The sequence below is a fragment of the Lathyrus oleraceus genome, chromosome 3 (genome assembly GCF_024323335.1).
Source record: "Lathyrus oleraceus cultivar Zhongwan6 chromosome 3, CAAS_Psat_ZW6_1.0, whole genome shotgun sequence".
Taxonomy (NCBI): Eukaryota; Viridiplantae; Streptophyta; class Magnoliopsida; order Fabales; family Fabaceae; genus Lathyrus; species Lathyrus oleraceus.
In genome coordinates, this window is record NC_066581.1 from 139,341,258 (window position 1) to 139,360,181 (window position 18,924).

Genomic DNA, 18,924 nt, shown 5'->3' on the forward strand with positions numbered 1-18,924 from the left:
CTTTTCGACAACTCGTGCATCAGTTACTGTTTCGCCATTTCTGGTGAGTTGATTCACCACCTTTTGTACACGCGTGATGTAGTCAGATACATTTTCTGACTCCTTCATCTGCATCCTCTCCAATTCGCCACGAAGTGTTTGGAGTCGAACTTGCTTTACTCGATCTGCTCCTTTGAACACTTTCTCCAGTGTGTCCCACGCTTCTTTCGACGTAGTCGAACCGGCAATCTTTTCGAAGCCTGATTCATCAACAACCCTAAACAGCATGTAAAGTGCCGTTTTATCCTTCGATCGCGTCTCTTTCAACGCCTTGTTTTGAGCTGCCGTATATCCCTCAGTATCTGTTGGTTCTTCAAACCCATCTTTGGTCACCTCCCACGCGTCTAGAGATCCGAGAAGAGCTTTCATTTGAATACTCCAATTTTCGTAATTCAACTTTGTTAGCCGTGGTAACGGCATTTGATTCATCATATTTGCCATTAGCTCTGATGCCAATTTGACAGAAGAAGCGAGTAGTTTTATGAACTTCTATGTTTTATTGGAATGTAAAATTGGACTTTATACATACAAAACAAACTTTAGCTATTCTACTAATAATGACAAATAATAAATACTCTTAATTTTTCCACTGTCTCTTAACCTTCCAAAACTCTCCATTAACTTATTATTAAAACCCACTAACTCTAGCATTTAAGTTTATTCAACAGTGCCATGCCCCATTATTAATTATGTAAGACAACTCAATTATCAATTCATGTAATTGTAGTTTTCTTCGGAAACTAAACATTGAGTTCCACTAAAAATAAAGTTTCAGCCTTAGAATGCATACAATGCTAATTGAAATGAGAATTGAAATAAAGTGTACAAGAGTTGGACTACATAGACAACTTCTTATAAACCAATCATGTTTATAGGAAATTATGCCGATAGGATCCACTCAGATTTGTTCCTAATCAAACTTTGCAACAACGTATATGTTGCAGTACATGATCAGACTTCTTCCTTTCATTGCTGATACTACTGTCTCCCTGCCTCTTTTGATGAATTCACTGAAACAGATATATTTCTAAGAGAAGAACTAGAGGAGACTACACTTTATTCATTTCTAATTCTTACCTCAATCTTCAATCTCCACTGTTTCTCCTGGCAATGTATCTTTTCTGCATTGGCTCTCGGGATCACATTCCAGCCTCTCACCAGAGGAAAGTTTTGGCAGGTCTTGTAGAGGATCAGAACAAGAACTAGTGATTTTCTTCTCAGCATTTTCATTTCCCGAGTCAATTTGTATTATTTGTCCTAAAAGCACAATCTGGTTCGGCTTCGCATGATCCAGTTTCTCCGATGGTTGTGTAGAAATTGATATTGAGGGCGAGTCCTTCTCACTGGTGCTCTCCTTTTGCAATGCCGGGTTATCTAATGGAATGTTTTCGAGGTGACTAAAATGATCATGCCTGGCTCCCTGCATGCTTGCAGTACTAGTTTCTGGTACATTTGGTGTTTGAAAGTTGTTTGGAAAAGTTAGGTATTGAGGCAAGAAAGGGGAAAGAGAGATTGGAAGTGACATAGCCGGGAATATTTCAATTTGCCAGTGATTCAGCCTTTTTGTATTTGTCATTAAATCAGGAAGATCCCATGTAACCTAAAAAGTATGATATCAGAGGATTATTCAAAGCTCAAACAAAGTTGTAAATACAATTAGTTATATTTGCTTCTAAATCTGAGTTCAAAAGGAGTATGTGATAAACATGTCTATACCTGCAGACGTCTCCAAGGAGAGTCGGGCCATGCTGGATCAGCAGTCTCAACAGAAGCAATTGTTCCCATTAACCAATTTATCATTAACGGATCTTTAGTTTCAATGGCCATCTGGAACCTCATTCCAGAACACCACTTAATCTGAAATGCTGTTCTAATTAAAGAGCTTTTCACAAAAAACTTGGGAGTACCAACCCAAGGATAGTAAACGACATCAAACGGCTGCATATTGACACCAAGTTTTACTGCTTCAGTAACATCTTCAGCCTTCACTTTCCCAATTCCCATTTCATTTCCTTTACTAGTTTTTTGAGGTTTATCGTCTTTCTCTCTTGAAGACGAGGTAAGTTCTCCGTAGGATGGTACAAGACGAGTTCCAATTTCATTACCAGGTTTGCTGTTTGATGAAGGGTTAAATCCAAAGTCGTTTCCTCTTTTAGACCTTCTAATTCCAATATGAAGTTCTCCGTTTTCAGCTCTCAAAAACACAAGTGAATCCCCTGAAACGGGTTGCTTGTTGGTTACAAAAGCACTCTACCCAGCTGTTAACCGATGCTGCTTCCGCATGCTGTTATAAGAATGTCTGAATTTCCACATTTCGCCATGCACATCCGTGGGATATATGTGCTGAGAAGGAAGCGTAAATGAATAGTCTAATGGAGGAAAAAGTGTTTCTGCACAATTCTTAGGACAAATGAATCCACCTCCGCTGTTTGCATCAGATTTTGTCAAGGTTTTCGTATAAGATTGATAGTTATTCTTAGTTACAGACATATCATTGATGCCAGCAACATCGTCATCATCAAAACTAACCTCGGTATTATTCAGAGGAACAAGTCTGAGTTTTGCATACAATTCATCTGTGTCAGGATCAGCCCTATAATGGATTGCTGCAACTCTACATAGAATTTGGGATGGAATTTGGGAGTCAGCACTAAAATTGACAGGTTCACATGCATGCTCCGCATGACCTTGAGGGAAGTAGAAGATGCTAGAGTTAACTTGAGGAGTTTGCACCATTGTTCCAGCAAAAGCATGCCACAGCTGAGGATCCACATCTTTGTTCCCATCTGTTTTCTTCTTCTTCTTTGACTCTCTATTGCAAGCTTTTTCTTTTCCTTTCCTAGATCCTGCCATTTTAAAATCGATTGCTGCATGAAAAGGAAAGTTGTGATATCAATTAGAGAGAAATTACGGAAATAGTGATTGTACAGAAATACCACACAGTATACTTTTTTTGTTGAATCAATAGTCATAGCACTGGAAATTTGTAAAACCACATAGAAAGAAAAAAAAGTGTAAGAAACACAAGAGAATGGACTATTTTTGTTGAATCAATACTCCCTATAACATAATCACTTTCATATCAGTATCACAAAGTTGCAGCCTATTCCTCCTCTTCCAAAGTTCATTAACATATCAAAGAATAAACAAAAGAGAATTGAAATTTATGAGCATGAAGCGATAAAAATGAAATAGAAAATAAAACAAGAGTAGAAGAAAGAATAAAAAGAAAGATAAAGAAAGATAAAGAAGAAAAGGAAAGTACCTTCCCTTATTGCCAGGTTCTGCAATGAGTAACTGAATGGAAGTTGATGTAAAATAGTTTCTGAGATAGTGAGAATCTCTGTACTTTGAAAAAGTTACGCTTAAAACTAACTGCTTTGAAACGGTTATAACAACAAAATAACGGAAATTACTTTTAAGACAAATTATAAATCAATTTTTTTGTGTGTATAATCTTTAATCATTGTTTGAATATATTGATAACAAGTGATTTGAATAAAATTAGGAAACACAAGCTTCAGAGCAAACAGTTATAAACCGAACCACAATGCAAATTGGACAAAAACTGACCAAAATCAAACAAGAAGAAGAACAAATTGAAATTAACAAAAAGCATTCATAACAAATTAGTAGAAATTAGAGTATGAAAATAATAAAATAAAAAAGCCATAATCTTTGAAGAGGCAAAGTGATGGGAGAGGATGAAGTTAGAGAAAGGAGAGAAAGAGATGCAGAAAGAATGAGACGAAATAGAATCCATAAACATTCGCGTTTTCGTCATGTTTCTTCGATTTCACCTTTTTTTTCTTTCTATTTGATTGAGGGCACATATCTCTTTTTATGTCAAGGAAATTCCTTATTTCAAGTTTAAGCATTATTTTAATTTCTGAACATCATACGCATTATTTTTATGTCAAGGAAATTCCTTTTCATTTTATTGATATTTCACTTGAATCATATCCAAGTATAGATCCTGCAATATTTTTCAAGTATTGTAAGAAGGGAGTATGTTTCTGACTACACTTAAGAGTTATCACGTGCCTATTTCATTATCTCATTCAATGAAAATTCGGTGATTGAGTTGTTCTTCACCTTATTCTGGTAAATGGCTGGTTTGTGGGTTTCAACATATATATATCTACATTACTTCAGTGAGTACCATAACGCCTCAAATTTTCTAGTAATTATTTAACTGAATTTTAATTATTTTTTCCTTAATTATTTTGGTGATAAAAGATTTTAAGTGATTTATTTAGTTTTTGGTGGGTTATTAAGATTTATGAAATTTTTATTTAATTAAAATAATAAAAAAAATGAAATAGTAAGATATAGGGTGAAATAATAATAATAAGGTAATTTGTGTGATAAGGTGTAAGAGCCCAAGAGTTGAGGGGAGAAAATGTAAAATTAGTTTAATGATAATTTTTTATACGTTAAATAAATAGATAAAGTGAGGGAAGTGGAGAGTTTTTTCTGAAACCTGAAAAGTTGTGTAAGATTTGTTGTGATTTCTGTGAAATATATGAAATTCATATTCTATTTTGTGCTAAAAATTCTACATTATGTGATGATATGAATTCGAATGTTGTTGTTGTTGATATTATGAACATAACCTTAGATTCATGATAAAGTAATGGAGTAGGTCTTTAATCAGTAAATATATGATGTATTAATTATGGTATGATATGTATATGTTGTTTTCTATTTGATTTTGGCGATTGGGGGTCAAAATCGGAGTTTTAATAGGGCTCCAATGATGGAATTTACGTTCTCTGGTTTTGTTGTCTGAGCGTCTACGCTTAACGAGGACTCAGCGAATATGAAATTAGTGCAGGAAGATCCCGCCCGTCCAATTCGTATTTAGTGAGCGATGGTTGCGCTTAGCGAGGATGACAACATAGAGTTGGTTGTTTTCGAATCGATTTTTTGGCAGAGTTTTATTTTGGCGAATGTTTAACACTATTATGTACTGATTAGCATTGTTGGGCACTATTTGATATTGATTGATGAGTTGGTGAATAAAAACTTATATGTTTTATGAGTTGTGTGAATACTTGGTGGATGTCTAAGTATGTGTTGTTAAATGCTTGTAAGATTATGCATTGGTGAGTCGTAATTATAAAGAATGATTATTTATGTTAAGATGGTGGCCTTATTGGCGAGTATGTGGTTCGAAAGGGAATTGGTGAATGTTTATTACATTGGTGTTTTGTTGCATTGTCATGCATCATGCATATAGGAGATTGGGATTGGTGATAATTGGTGATGAGACTAAATCAATAATATAACTCTGATGTCCAAATATTGGTGATGGGATTGTTCAGTAATATAACTCTGACATCCAATTGGTGAGTAGGTTGGTACCACATGCATTTGGTGATAAGGAGATGAGTACATTGCATATACATATGTTCTTATGATTTGGTGATGACTGTGATTGTTTTATGAATATGTTGATGTTTGATGAGAATTGTGAATGACATGATCGCGTTGATGTTTGGTGTGTACTGCCTTTTATTACTTTTGCACCGTTAACATATTTTGAGCGTACTTTCACTCCTATTTACTTTGTTATGGTGTTTTGTATGCTCTTGAGGTATATATAGTCATGTAGATGAGTAGTTGTTGATTAAGTTGTGGGATGACAATGAGGCCTCTTCATTTATTTACTATTTTCCGAATTATTTAGTTTTCGTTGAGTTCTGATCTATAATACTATGATGGGTTGCTTTGTTGCATGATGTATTCTCTTGTGATGTTTGAATCATTTTACTAAGTACTTATGTTGAGACATAATAAATGTTTATTTAGAGTTTTGATGTTCCGATGCTATTTCATATGTGTCATAAATGGAGTAAAATTTCATGTCGTGAATGTGTAACACCGATGTTGTGTGAAATTATATGTTTTATTTTCATAAATCAAGGGTGTCAGATTTAGGGTGATATATAGTTGGTATCATAGCAAGTCGATCCATTCGGCCTAGGTTGTGACTAATATGTACCTTTGTGTGCGACATGTATGTGAACTTTGTCGATGTTTTTTAGTTATTTTCTCTATTGATTGTAATTAGTTAACTTGTTTGAACTCGTAGTGCTAAGAGAAATTGCTGGTAGAAATGTGTCGCACCTCGAAAAAAATGGGGATACGACTTCAAAGCGAAGCGCGATCGCACGCTCGCAATGATGGACTGAACAGAGTCGCCACCGAACTTTATTTATTCCTAAAAAGGAAATGGGAAATATCGATAAAACTCAAGACAAAAGAAAGGATAAGATATGGTCATCGCAACCAATATCAGGGTTCGGGAGTCGATTAAGCAAGGGGAAGGTATTAACACCCCTCACGTCCGTTGTACTCAACGGGAACCATTAGGTCAATTGTGTGCGTTAGTGTTAGTTTGAAATGTTAGGCTTTTCGAATTATTTAGGTGGGAAAGAAAGAATGGAAGAGAGAAGAAATGTTTTTGGATTTTTAACGAAGGACTAAACCTAAGTTTTTTATTAGTGGGCCTGACAAGATTTATAAATCCTGCTCCTACGTATCTCAAAAGAGAAATCAAGACTTACGTAGTTCTGGATAGAAAAATGTTTGTTTGTTGGTCGATTTTAGCGAAAGCTATACTGTATTAATCGACGAAAACATTGTTTTACCCAAAACAGATGAGGAGTGGACGCATACCACACATCGAACGGATTTATAAATCTACATTCGGAAAAGCGTCATTTATCTCTACTCAACAATCGTGGCCGAAACATTGTTTTGTATCACTTAAGACAAGATACCTTTCGTTTATGAAAAAGGTTTTTGATTAATCGCATGGCGGCGAGAAAAAAAAGTTTGATTGGTTGGATGTATTTTGAGTGATGGTGAGAACTTGGATGAGCGAGATATGCATCTCGAATCCTAGCCTCAGGAGTGCATGGTATACACCATGTTCCATTTCCATCTTTATTAAAAAGGTTAAGATAGGAATTAAGTATTTTGGAATTTGATTGAGAAAGGGTTTGAAGAAACCGCATTGACAATTTTAGACGATGGCGAGAGCTAAGATTGGCGAGATATATATCTCGAATCCTAGTCTCAGGAGTGCATGGTATACACCATGTTCCATTTCCATCTTTATTGAAAAAGTATTAAGGTAGGAATTAGGTATTTTGAAGTTTGAAAGACGAGTACTTGTGACCTACAAGCTCTTACAGCTTGGGTCTAATACTCGGGACTACGTCTAGACATTCCACCCAGGCAGTCTGTTTCTTTCCAATATTGCTAAGAAAATGATTCGGATATTTATGAATGTTTTGGAGGGAAGACGAATATTTATGGCTTGCAAGCTCTTACAGCTTGAGCCTAATATTCGGGATTACGACTGGATATTCCCTCCAGGTAATCTTTTTCTTCCAACTTTATTAAGAAGAGGTTTTGAATCTTGGAGTGTGAAAGAGAAGACAAATATTTATGGCTTGCAAGCTCTTACAGCTTGAGCCTAATATTCGGGATTATGACTGGATATTCCCTCCAGGATAACCTTTTTCTTCACGTTTTATTTAGAAAATGATTTGAATATTTGAGTGTCAAAGAGAAGACGAATATTAACGGCTTGCAAGCTCTTACAGCTTGAGCCTAATATTCGGGATTACGATTGGACATTCCATCCAGGTAATCTTTTTCTTCCAACTTTATTAAGAAAATGGTTTAGATATTCATAACTATTTTGGAGAGAAGACGAATATTTGTGGCTTACAAGCTCTTACAGCTTGAGCCTAATATTCGGGATTACGACTGGACATTCCATCCAGGTAATCTTTTTCTTCACATTTTATTTAGAAAATGATTTAAGATTTGAATATTATGTTGATTTGTGAAATGATCTTGAAATGATTCACATTTATTTTTGGAATGTATTTTGAAATCGAGGGAAGTTGAAATTGATTTTGAAATCGAATGAAATTTGAGTATGATTATTTACACTTGTGAAATGAGCATAGATAATTATTGATCGACTAAACAAATAATCAAATTAATCCACTTATTAAAAAAAAGGGACAATTAACTAAATCTACACAACTAATTAATTAAACAACACAAATAATTAATTAATTACTAATAACAAAAAATGGGTGTATGTATAAATGGATGGTGAATTGGTAAGTGGTAAAATTAAGACCCAAAGCCCAAATCCAAATTCTAAATCCAAGATTATAAAAGGAAAATAAAAAGAAAATAAAAGGTAAAAATTAATAAATAGAAAATAAATCATTGAGAGCAGGGCGGTATTCATGACCTTAGAGCTCTTCTTCTCTTCCTCTTTTTTAATTTCTACTGCCTCCGGTCACACTTCAACACATGGCATGGATTAAACAAAATAATGATAAATGAAATACAATATTGAAACGTCCTCTCTCTATCAGCAAAGGCATTCTCTTCCTTTTGTTAAAATTGTCCTTCATAAGGAAAAATGATTTATACCACCCATTTAAAACTAACTCTTCTTTAAAACATTAATCCTTTCTTAAAAAAACAACACAAATTGTTAGCAAGACTCTTTGATAACTTATGCAGCAATTGACCATACATTTCAAGCAACCACGATTTTCCCACTAGATATTTGGAAGCTATCATCCTAACCACAAACAAATAATCAACATCGACAATTTAAACATGCAGCATAAAGTTTTCACAAATTAAAAGCCATGACCACTACCGGAAGTTCAAGAACTCAAACAACAAGAGAAGCTTCCAAATGACAAAAGCTCAAATATACAAAGATATTCATTCAGGAACTTGAACACACAATTGGTATTCATAATAGCAAACACAAAATTCCCAAACCAGAAGTCAAGTTGTAACATTACCGTCACTGAAAGTGTAACGTGTTAATAAGAACCCCTAAGGTTCACACACATAAATTCAAAATATACAAATGACATAAAAGGGAATTGGAACAGAATGATGTTTTTGAAAAAAACGGTTACCAAGTTGCCGAGTTATCGCCAGAGAAAAGTCGAGGTTATTTGGATGATCAAAATGTTGCACTCACAATGAAGACTTCATTTTTGGTTGGTGTTAGTGACCGAGTTGCTATTTAAGTTACATTACGGCGGAGGATGGCGGTTTATGACAATTCGTCACAGGGGTAGAACTTTGAGCATGTCCAATCAAATCATTTTGAACAATCGTAACTGTTACACCAGAGGGACCCACATTCTTCTGAGCACCAGCATAGATCAAACCAAACTTCAAAACATCATCAGGTTTAGAACAGAAATTTGGAGACACATCAGCAACCAAAATCGCACTTTGATTATTGGTTTTTTTGCATACTGGTTTCAACGACCTTTTCCTGTATTTCGAAAAGCAGCTGAATATTGTCTTCTGTTATGATACTTGGTGGCTTGCCATTCTCAGATTCAGGGATTGTGGCTATTATGAGCTATTCGATTCTGTAAAATGGAGCCAGGTGGCTGTCAAAAAAAATCTTTCTCTTCTGCTGCCTTACTTCCAGGACCTACCCATAATTTTTCAGGTTATGTTTCCACATTTACATCCGAAACCTTCCTATCCATTTTCTTATTAACCGGCAAAAGCAATTCCCCGACTCCCGAAGCCAAAGCTTTAGGATCAGAAGCAATATCTAAACCAAAGCAAAGACCAAGCAAATCCTAAAAACGCTTCCGCCATAAAAACAGATCGAGGACCTTTAAACTTAACCAAACTCGGAAGAAACAACATTCCAACAGAAGCACCAAGACACATACCAGAAGCTTGAACGCCTGGTCTTTGTACTTTAACAGCAACAACCTGCCCTGTTCTGTGAAGCCTAGCTTGACAAACCTTCCCGAGTGAAGCAGCAGCAACAGGCTCGGGTGAAATCTCTGAGAAAATATCAGCCAAGGATAAACCAAGTTCTTGTTCAATCATGTTGAAAGCAACTTCAATGGAGAATGGACTTATTTGGTCTTGCAGCAGTGAGAGCTCATCTAGATATGATGGTGGTATCAAATCGGAACGAGATGATATAGCCTGGGCAATTTTGATATATGTTGGTCCAAGCTTCACCAATATCTTCCTTAGCTCTGCAGCTCTAACCTGACTTCGCCGTAAAGGAGTCGTCGCAATCGGAGCCAATCGAGACGGCGGTGCATGTGACGGAGCAGCGACGGGAAGAAAGTTGGTTTGAACTGTTGTGAGGTTGAAAATTTGAAGGGAGGAGTTGGAGTGGTTCGTCGTTGGGATGAGGAAAGGCACGGTTAAGGGTTTGTGCGATTTGACGGCGGTGTGGTGGTTGTGTTGAGTGAGGAAGATAATGAAGTGATGAAGATGAAGGGTGGGCGAGGAAGATGAAGGTGATTCATTGGGTTATGGATCTGGTGGTGGTTCTAGTGATGGTGGATTTGACGGTGGAATAGGGTTGTCATCGTTTGTGGTTAGGGAGAAGATGAGGGTTTCGTCAGGGAGTGGTGGCGGATACGGTGAGAAGAGAAGGGATTGTAGGTTGTGGTTGGTGTGGCGAAGAGGAAGCTGGAGAGTGAAGGTTTCGTGGAGTGAAGGAGGTGGAGAGTGAGGATGAAAAGAAAAGGGTGGCGGCGGATTCGGGTTTTTTCTGTGAAGAAGAGGAAAGGCCCTTTTATTTTATTTTCTTTTTCCTTTTTTGTTTTCAGAGAGATATCTCTCTTAATGAGAGAGTCCAAAGAGACGTTGAGAGTGCCTTTTTTGGAAGAAGAAGAGATTTTTGTTTTTTATCCTATTTTGAAAAGTGAGAGAGAGGAGAGAGACTCAAGAGAGACGTTGAGAGTGGCCTCTTTTCTCCTAGGCATCTGTTGGGTTTTTTTTATCATGTATGCTTCTTCAGCTTTTGTTTTTTTATTGATGTGTCAAAGGGTCATTGGTTGAGAAGGATAATTGAGGATAGGGATCCATGTGTTTTCCAATTGGGATCACTGATTAATTTGAATTAAAGGCTACGATTGGACCAAAGAAACACAACATTGTTAACCAAATTAAAAATGCCTAGAATATCTCTTCTAGAAGCTTTAATCAATTTAAATCACTTAAATTAAATAAATTTCACATTTTTATATAAACATGATAAAATTAAAATGAGAGCATGGCTATACCTATTTAATTTTTTTGATTTTTCTGACACAATACTGAAAATAAATGGATTTAACCTGAATAAAAATTAGGCGCGAAATCGCTCAAAAAATTAAATTGAATGCACCAAAATGATCAGTGTGAAATAAATTTATTGGAAAAATACAGTGTTTCTTTTAATTTTGAAATAAATTTTGACCGGTTAAACAGGCTTGAGCTGATCAGAATGGTGGCCAAGAAAATTAGCTGAAAAATAAATCGAGCATACCGGATTAAACTACGTGAAACGTAGATTAATAAAATTGATGTCTAGAAGCTTGATTTTAAAATTTTTCAATCACTGATTTAACGCATATCCGTTGATTAATTCATTCGGTTCGCCTGCAATTCCAAAAAATTATTTCGACTGATATTCTAGGCCCTATGCGGTATGGAATGCATGGCATGCTATGTAGAGATGCAATAACTATGATGGATGTATTGAATCAGCGATTCAGGGTCAAAATTGGGGTGTGAAAGTTGCCCCTATTTAAGTATCTTCAACGTGAGAATATGAAGAAGTACAGTCTTCATATGATCATAGTGGGAGATAGTTAAATAGTAAGAAGACCCGAATTTTGGATCCTGAATCCCTATGACATGATGTGATGTGATATGGTATGATATGATATGATATGATATGCATGGATGCATGATTTTTTTTTTTTTTTAAATTTCTTCCCTGCTAGGGATATGGTGGACCCTTGACAGGAGATGCTACTAGACAGACCAAGCTGTGGGGAATGCTGATGGTCCACAGGGAGACAGACAAATGGTAAAAAACAAACTTTGCTGGGAAAAACAGTCCGGCTGGAGAATCAGGCACAACGGGGAGTACTCAAAGTGAAATTTGATAATCGATACTTGGAATACAAGAGGTTTCGATAGTAAGTTCACATATGACTTACTAACCCGAAAAAAGGAAAAGATGCTACAACCAGTTCACATATGACCTGACAACGCTGGGGAATATCAAGAAGTTCTGACAGCAGGTTCAGGTATGACCTAACAAACTCAGAAAAATTCAAGAAGAGTGTATCAACATGTTCATATATGACCTGATAATACTGGAACAAACATAGAGAAAGACTCTTCAGAACAGGTTCATATATGAATTGACACCGGAATAAGAGTTTAACAACAGGTTCATATATGACCTGAAAAGTATTGAACAAAAGGAAAGAATCTTCAAAACAGGTTCAAGTATGACCTGATACCGGAATAAAAGCTCAACAACAGGTTCATATATGACCTGAATAGTATTGAACAAAAATTGGAAAAACTCTTCAGAGCAAGTTCAAGTATGACCTGACCCCGGAATAAAAGTTCAACAACAGGTTCATATATGACCTGAATAGTATTGAACAAAAGGAAAGAATCTTCAGAACAGGTTCAAGTATGACCTGATACCGGAATAAAATCTCAACAACAGGTTCATATATGATCTAAATAGTATTGAACAAAAATTGGAAAAACTCTTCAGAGCAAGTTCAAGTATGACCTGACCCCGGAATAAAAGTTCAACAACAAGTTCATATATGACCTGAATAGTATTGAACAAAAGGAAAGAATCTTCAGAACAGGTTCAAGTATGACCTGATACCGGAATAAAAGCTCAACAACCGGTTCATATATGACCTGAATAGTATTGAACAAAAATTGGAAAAACTCTTCAGAGCAAGTTCAAGTATGACCTGACCCCGTGATAAAAGTTCAACAACATGTTCATATATGACCTGAATAGTATTGAACAAAAATTGGAAAAAACTCTTCAGAGCAGGTTCAAGTATGACCTGACCCCGGAATAAAAGTTCAACAACAGGTTCATATATGACCTGAATAGTATTGAACAAAAATTGGAAAAACTCTTCAGAGCAGGTTCAAGTATGACCTGACCCCGGAATAAAGCTCAACAACAGGTTCATATATGACCTGAATAGTATTGAACAAAAATTGGAAAAACTCTTCAGAGCAGGTTCAAGTATGACCTGACCCCGGAATAAAAGCTCAACAGCAGGTTCACATATGACCTGTATTGAACAAAAATTGGAAAAACTCTTCAGAGCAGGTTCAAGTATGACCTGACACCGGAATAAAAGCTCAACAACAGGTTCATACATGACCTGAATAGTATTGAACAGACAGAGAAAACAAATCTTCAGTACAGGTTCATGTATGACCTGACACCGGAATAAAGCTCAACAACAGGTTCATACATGACCTGAATAGTATTGAACGACAGGGAAAAAATCTTCAGAGCAGGTTCAAGTATGACCTGACCCCGGAATAAAAGCTCAACAACAGGTTCATACATGACCTGAATGGTATTGAACAAAAATTGGAAAAACTCTTCAGAGCAGGTTCAAGTATGACCTGACCCCGGAATAAAAGCTCAACAACAGGTTCATACATGACCTGAATGGTATTGAAAAAAAAAACTCTTCAGAGCAGGTTCAAGTATGACCTGACCCCGGAATAAAAGCTCAACAACAGGTTCATACATGACCTGAATAGTATTGAACAAAACTTGGATTTGAAAATGACTGCGAAAACCGGATGTGGGTTTAAGGGCGCCAAATACAAACTGGAATCAAAGGTCAAAGGATCTAGGATCGACAACGAGACCTGGGTCAATGCAAAATGAGCACGAAATACATTTCGGCTATGCATGATTTGAATTTCCTTTTATGCATGATATATGAATGATCATGATTATGAGAATGCTGACACGGGGCAGACTGGGAGTTTGTAAAGGCTTTTTATGGAAGCTCATGATTCCTCAACACCGAGAACTCAACCAAGTATTTTATGATAGATGTTGTCAAAGGAGGATTCTATCCAGTTTGATAGCCACAGCTTAGCCAATGTATTCTTTTGGAGGATTAATGAATCGTGCTGGCATAATTTTCGGGCACTCGTCTTAAACTCAATAGTTGTTGACGTATGGCAGAATTTGCTTGAGCAATTTGAAAGCATGAAGGGGGTCTTCTCCTTGGTGGCTCATCTTGCCCCAGTTTGTTGGGTTAATTGAAAATGTTCACCTTGAAAGTGGGTTTGGAAACAACTTTCCATGAGACTACCTCGAGATGGCTTGCCCCAAGTGTTTGAAACTTGCAATGGTCCAACTTGACTAACCAAATGTTGAAATGGTAGACTCTTGATTGATTCTCCTTGGAATAGTTGGACTCATTGAGCTCTGAGGTGGCTTGCCCCAGTCTAAGTCTTGAAGCAAATTACTCTTGGCTAACTGAACCTTGGAGTGATTGGACTTACTGAGCTCTGAGGTGGCTTGCCCCTGTCTGATTCTTGAAGCAGATTACTCTTGGCTAGATGACCCTTAGGGTGACTAGCTCGAATTAACGGATGCTCAAAGTGATTTGCCCTTGACTAGACTTCTTTCACTCCATCAAGTTCCTCAACTGTGTATTGAATTTCTTTGACGCTAAGTGTTGAATCGCAAATAAGATTGTTCATTCAAAAATGGTAATTTTAATTCAATACTTATGCCAAAATTTGAAATCAAAGTTTATTGATATGAATGGGTGAAATACAATGAAAGAGTCGTTGATAAGAACGCAATGGTGATCAAGTCATTCACAGTATGCAAGTTGGCGCTATCAAATGATTAACAAAAATCGTTTGGAGTCAAGTTAACACAAACTTGTTATAGTATGCTTTCAAAATAAACCCTGCCTCAATTAGGTCTTTTAAGGGTTATAACTTGGTCTGGTTCACGGTTTTTTTTTTTGAAACAAAAGGATATAAGGTTCAAAATTTATTTTTACCCACCCCTTCTTCTTGATGATCTCCAGTTCCTACGTTCAGTTAATTCGATACACGCATTCGACTTCCAAGAGGGTTCGAAGGTGTGATGGGGATTCAAGACGAATTTTCTTGAAACGGCAGTCCCCTTATTTATTTTTGTTAAGGATTTAATGACCTCTTTTGATTGATTTTCTTTATTCCCTAATTTTTCTTGGACTGCTTCTTTGAAGCTTTCGGTCCATCGGGATGCCCTAACTTTTGCCTAAGTCATTTTGTGGTATTTGACTTAGCGGGCCTTCTTTAAAGGTATTGACTGCCACATTATTGGTGGATAAGGATCAACCAACACTAATTTTAGCTTTCCTCAACTTCTTCGACACTCCAAAATATGCGCGAAGGATGACATGTGGTTGAACCTAATTGGAGGGTGTTCATATGGACGATTTTTGAAAGATCGAATGCACGATCAAACTATCTGAACATAACTACCCTGCCCTAGGTTAAGATTAAGGGTTTTAGATCTGAAATAAACACCAACTTCTAGGCTCAAAGTGGTTGACTAGGGATTAACTCCTTATCTCTTCAGTGTTTGGGGATTTGAAACAATGCCTTACATCATCGGCAAGGTTTTCTTCAAAAGCATACCACAACAATTTCAGGTGTTTCGTTTTCATCATCCTCCTTCCAATCTTTATTAACACAACAGTTTGATAAATAAAAGTGAATGAGAGGAGTATTTTGTTTTTGTTTTTTAACAAAAATGAAAAACGAGTGAATACGAATGGATTAATTCAAAAGATGCATAAACCTTTCATTAATCTTACCAATTCAAAGAAAACAACAATGCTTAAAAGCAATTAACAATCAACATGCGAGGAAACTACAAAAGAAATGCTGAGACAGCCAAATGATTGCCAGCTTTAGGGAATTGACTTCTTCAAATTTGAAGGTTTGGATCAACAAGCTTTTCGACATTGGCATGATGATCTTCAAATTCTTTTCCTTCAATCTCATCGTTGAACGCAAACCTCCTGGATCCACTACTCACTTCTCCTTTTCTTTCATTGGTATGGGTCGTGACATTGGAAATCCAAGGTGGTATCTCAATGCTCTTACCAGAAAACAATGATAGCTCATTAGCCACATCCCTGACATCTTCCTTGTGGTACAAAACCTTGAGGGGTCTCAAGGGTCCTTTCCCTTTCTCATTACCTGGCTCAGAAATCAAGGTATATGTACCTGAGCCTTCCTCCTTGAGTGTTAGTGACCCTATGTCAATCAATCCTCGCAGTTTGAGCTTAAAACTCTTGCATTCCTCGATGGGGTGCCCCATTGTCCCGGTATGGTATTCGCACTTGAGCTTCGGATGATCTTCTTCAAAGATTAAGCTCTTTTTGTTAATCAACCCTCGCACAAAGGCTTTCAACGCTAAGCAAGAATCCAGGTCGTGTCCCAATGCTCCTTTATGGAATTCACATGTTGCATTTGGATTGTACCATGGCAGGTATGGTGACACAGGTGCGAGAGCTCGAGGGGTCACCAAAGCATTTTGGATCAGTTGCGGGTAGAGCTTGCTATATGGCACCGGAATCGAGTCATTATGATCCTTGTTCCCCTTGTTCTGATTCTGATTTTTGTTCTGAACCTGGCTTTGGTGACTTTGAGGAGCAATAGCCAGAGGATGTTGATGATGACGTCTTGAGGGAGGTCCATATACTGGTAAATGAGGAGTTGCCACATAGAACTTCCCTTGACTTGGGGTAACACCAGATGGATGTGGAGTAATAGCTCTCTTTGTTGCAGCAGCGTATATTGGGTGACCCTCTTTTCTCACAAGACTTGCAGATTTTCCAAGACCCATCTCATTTGGCTCTTCAAAAGGTTAAGTTCCTCCTTCAGTGCTTCTTGACTTTTCCTTAGCTCGTCCATCATCTCCTGAGACATGGTTCTTTGTTCTAACGCGTGTTAAGAATCACTTTGCTTCATGGACAAAGGAGAGATGAGTTTTTTTTTTGGTATTTTCGAGAAATGATATGAAATGCATGATGACAAATGCATATGCAATGGTATATGAATGGATGCAATGCATGCCATGCATATTTGTGTTTTTTCTTCAATACACGGGTTCAAAAGTCCGAGGTACTGATAAATTTGATTGCTTTTCCAAAACGGGGTTCTCACCGGGTATGGTCTAGGGCTTTGTTACAAAGGATCCCCAGAGTCATTGATTCACAAGAATGTTTGACGCTTACGGGAAATACTTTCCGGTCGTCAACTCCATCAAGGGAATCTATTCTGAGTGAGGTTCTCGTACCGACCCTTACGAAGTATTCACCTCGGGAGTCCGTACTACGCAACCATCGACTCGGTTCTAGACAGGGTACTCAGAGTCATGGATTCAAAAGATTGTTTGACGCTTACGGAAAATACTTTCCGGTCATCAACTCCATCTAGGGAATCTATTCTGAGTGAGGTTCTCGTATCGATCCTTACGAAGTATCCACCTCGGGAATCCATACTACGCAACCATCATTTCTAGTTGGCCAAAGGTTTAATGTTCTAAAAAAGTCCTTAGAGTCATGGACCCCTTTGAAACATCGACGCTTACGAGGTATACACCTCGGGCGACAATATTTGCAAAAGAATCTACTCTAAGTGAGGTTCTCGTACCGACTCTTACGAAGTATTCACCTCGGGAGTCCGTACTACTCAACCATCGTCCTATCTTATGTTTTTTTTCACTCTAGACTCGGGTGTAGAGTCTTTCTCACATGGTTTGCAATCAAGATCCAAGTACCAACAATCACAATAGAACCAATATTCAACAGATATAACAATAAAGATAGTAAAACAATAAAGAAAAGCCACACAATTAAACAAACAAAGGCACACAGACGTCCTAACTAGGCTTGACTCACTTAGGGATAAACTTTCCCCAGCAGAGTCGCCATCTGTCGCACCTCGAAAAAAATGGGGATACGACTTCAAAGCGAAGCGCGATCGCACGCTCGCAATGATGGACTGAACAGAGTCGCCACCGAACTTTATTTATTCCTAAAAAGGAAAGGGGAAATATCGATAAAACTCAAGACAAAAGAAAGGATAAGATATGGTCATCGCAACCAATATCAGGGTTCGGGAGTCGATTAAGCAAGGGGAAGGTATTAGCACCCCTCACGTCCGTTGTACTCAACGGGAACCATTAGGTCAATTGTGTGCGTTAGTGTTAGTTTGAAATGTTAGGCTTTTCGAATTATTTAGGTGGGAAAGAAAGAATGGAAGAGAGAAGAAATGTTTTTGGATTTTTAACGAAGGACTAAACCTAAGTTTTTTATTAGTGGGCCTGACAAGATTTATAAATCCTGCTCCTACGTATCTCAAAAGAGAAATCAAGGCTTACGTAGTTCTGGGTAGAAAAATGTTTGTTTGTTGGTCGATTTTAGCGAAAGCTATACTGTATTAATCGACGAAAACATTGTTTTACCCAAAACAGATGAGGAGTGGACGCATACCACACATCGAACGGATTTATAAATCTACATTCGGAAAAGCGTCATTTATCTCTACTCAACAATCGTGGCCGAAACATTGTTTTGTATCACTTAAGACAAGATACCTTTCGTTTATGAAAAAGGTTTTTGATTAATCGTATGGCGGCGAGAAAAAAAAGTTTGATTGGTTGGATGTATTTTGAGTGATGGTGAGAACTTGGATGAGCGAGATATGCATCTCGAATCCTAGCCTCAGGAGTGCATGGTATACACCATGTTCCATTTCCATCTTTATTAAAAAGGTTAAGATAGGAATTAAGTATTTTGGAATTTGATTGAGAAAGGGTTTGAAGAAACCGCATTGACAATTTTAGACGATGGCGAGAGCTAAGATTGGCGAGATATATATCTCGAATCCTAGTCTCAGGAGTGCATGGTATACACCATGTTCCATTTCCATCTTTATTGAAAAAGTATTAAGGTAGGAATTAGG

The 18,924-nt window shown here is 37.2% G+C and overlaps 1 protein-coding gene and 1 pseudogene across 1 annotated transcript; both read right to left on the reverse strand.

Annotated features, from left to right (window-relative positions):
- Positions 1-821: 821 nt before the first annotated feature.
- LOC127125823 (uncharacterized) lies at positions 822-1,694 on the reverse strand. Its single transcript, XM_051054648.1, has one exon. The coding sequence runs from the start codon at positions 1,613-1,615 to the stop codon at positions 1,118-1,120; it is 498 nt and encodes a 165-aa protein (XP_050910605.1). The 5' UTR covers positions 1,616-1,694; the 3' UTR covers positions 822-1,117.
- A 55-nt stretch (positions 1,695-1,749) lies between these two features.
- Positions 1,750-4,086, reverse strand: LOC127125822 (auxin response factor 10-like; annotated as a pseudogene).
- Between the last annotated feature and the right edge of the window lie 14,838 nt (positions 4,087-18,924).

Bases quoted from the DNA above. Each gene is read 5' to 3' on its own strand.
- LOC127125823 (XM_051054648.1), bottom strand. From the start codon at position 1,615: ATGACAAATACAAAAAGGCTGAATCACTGGCAAATTGAAATATTCCCG.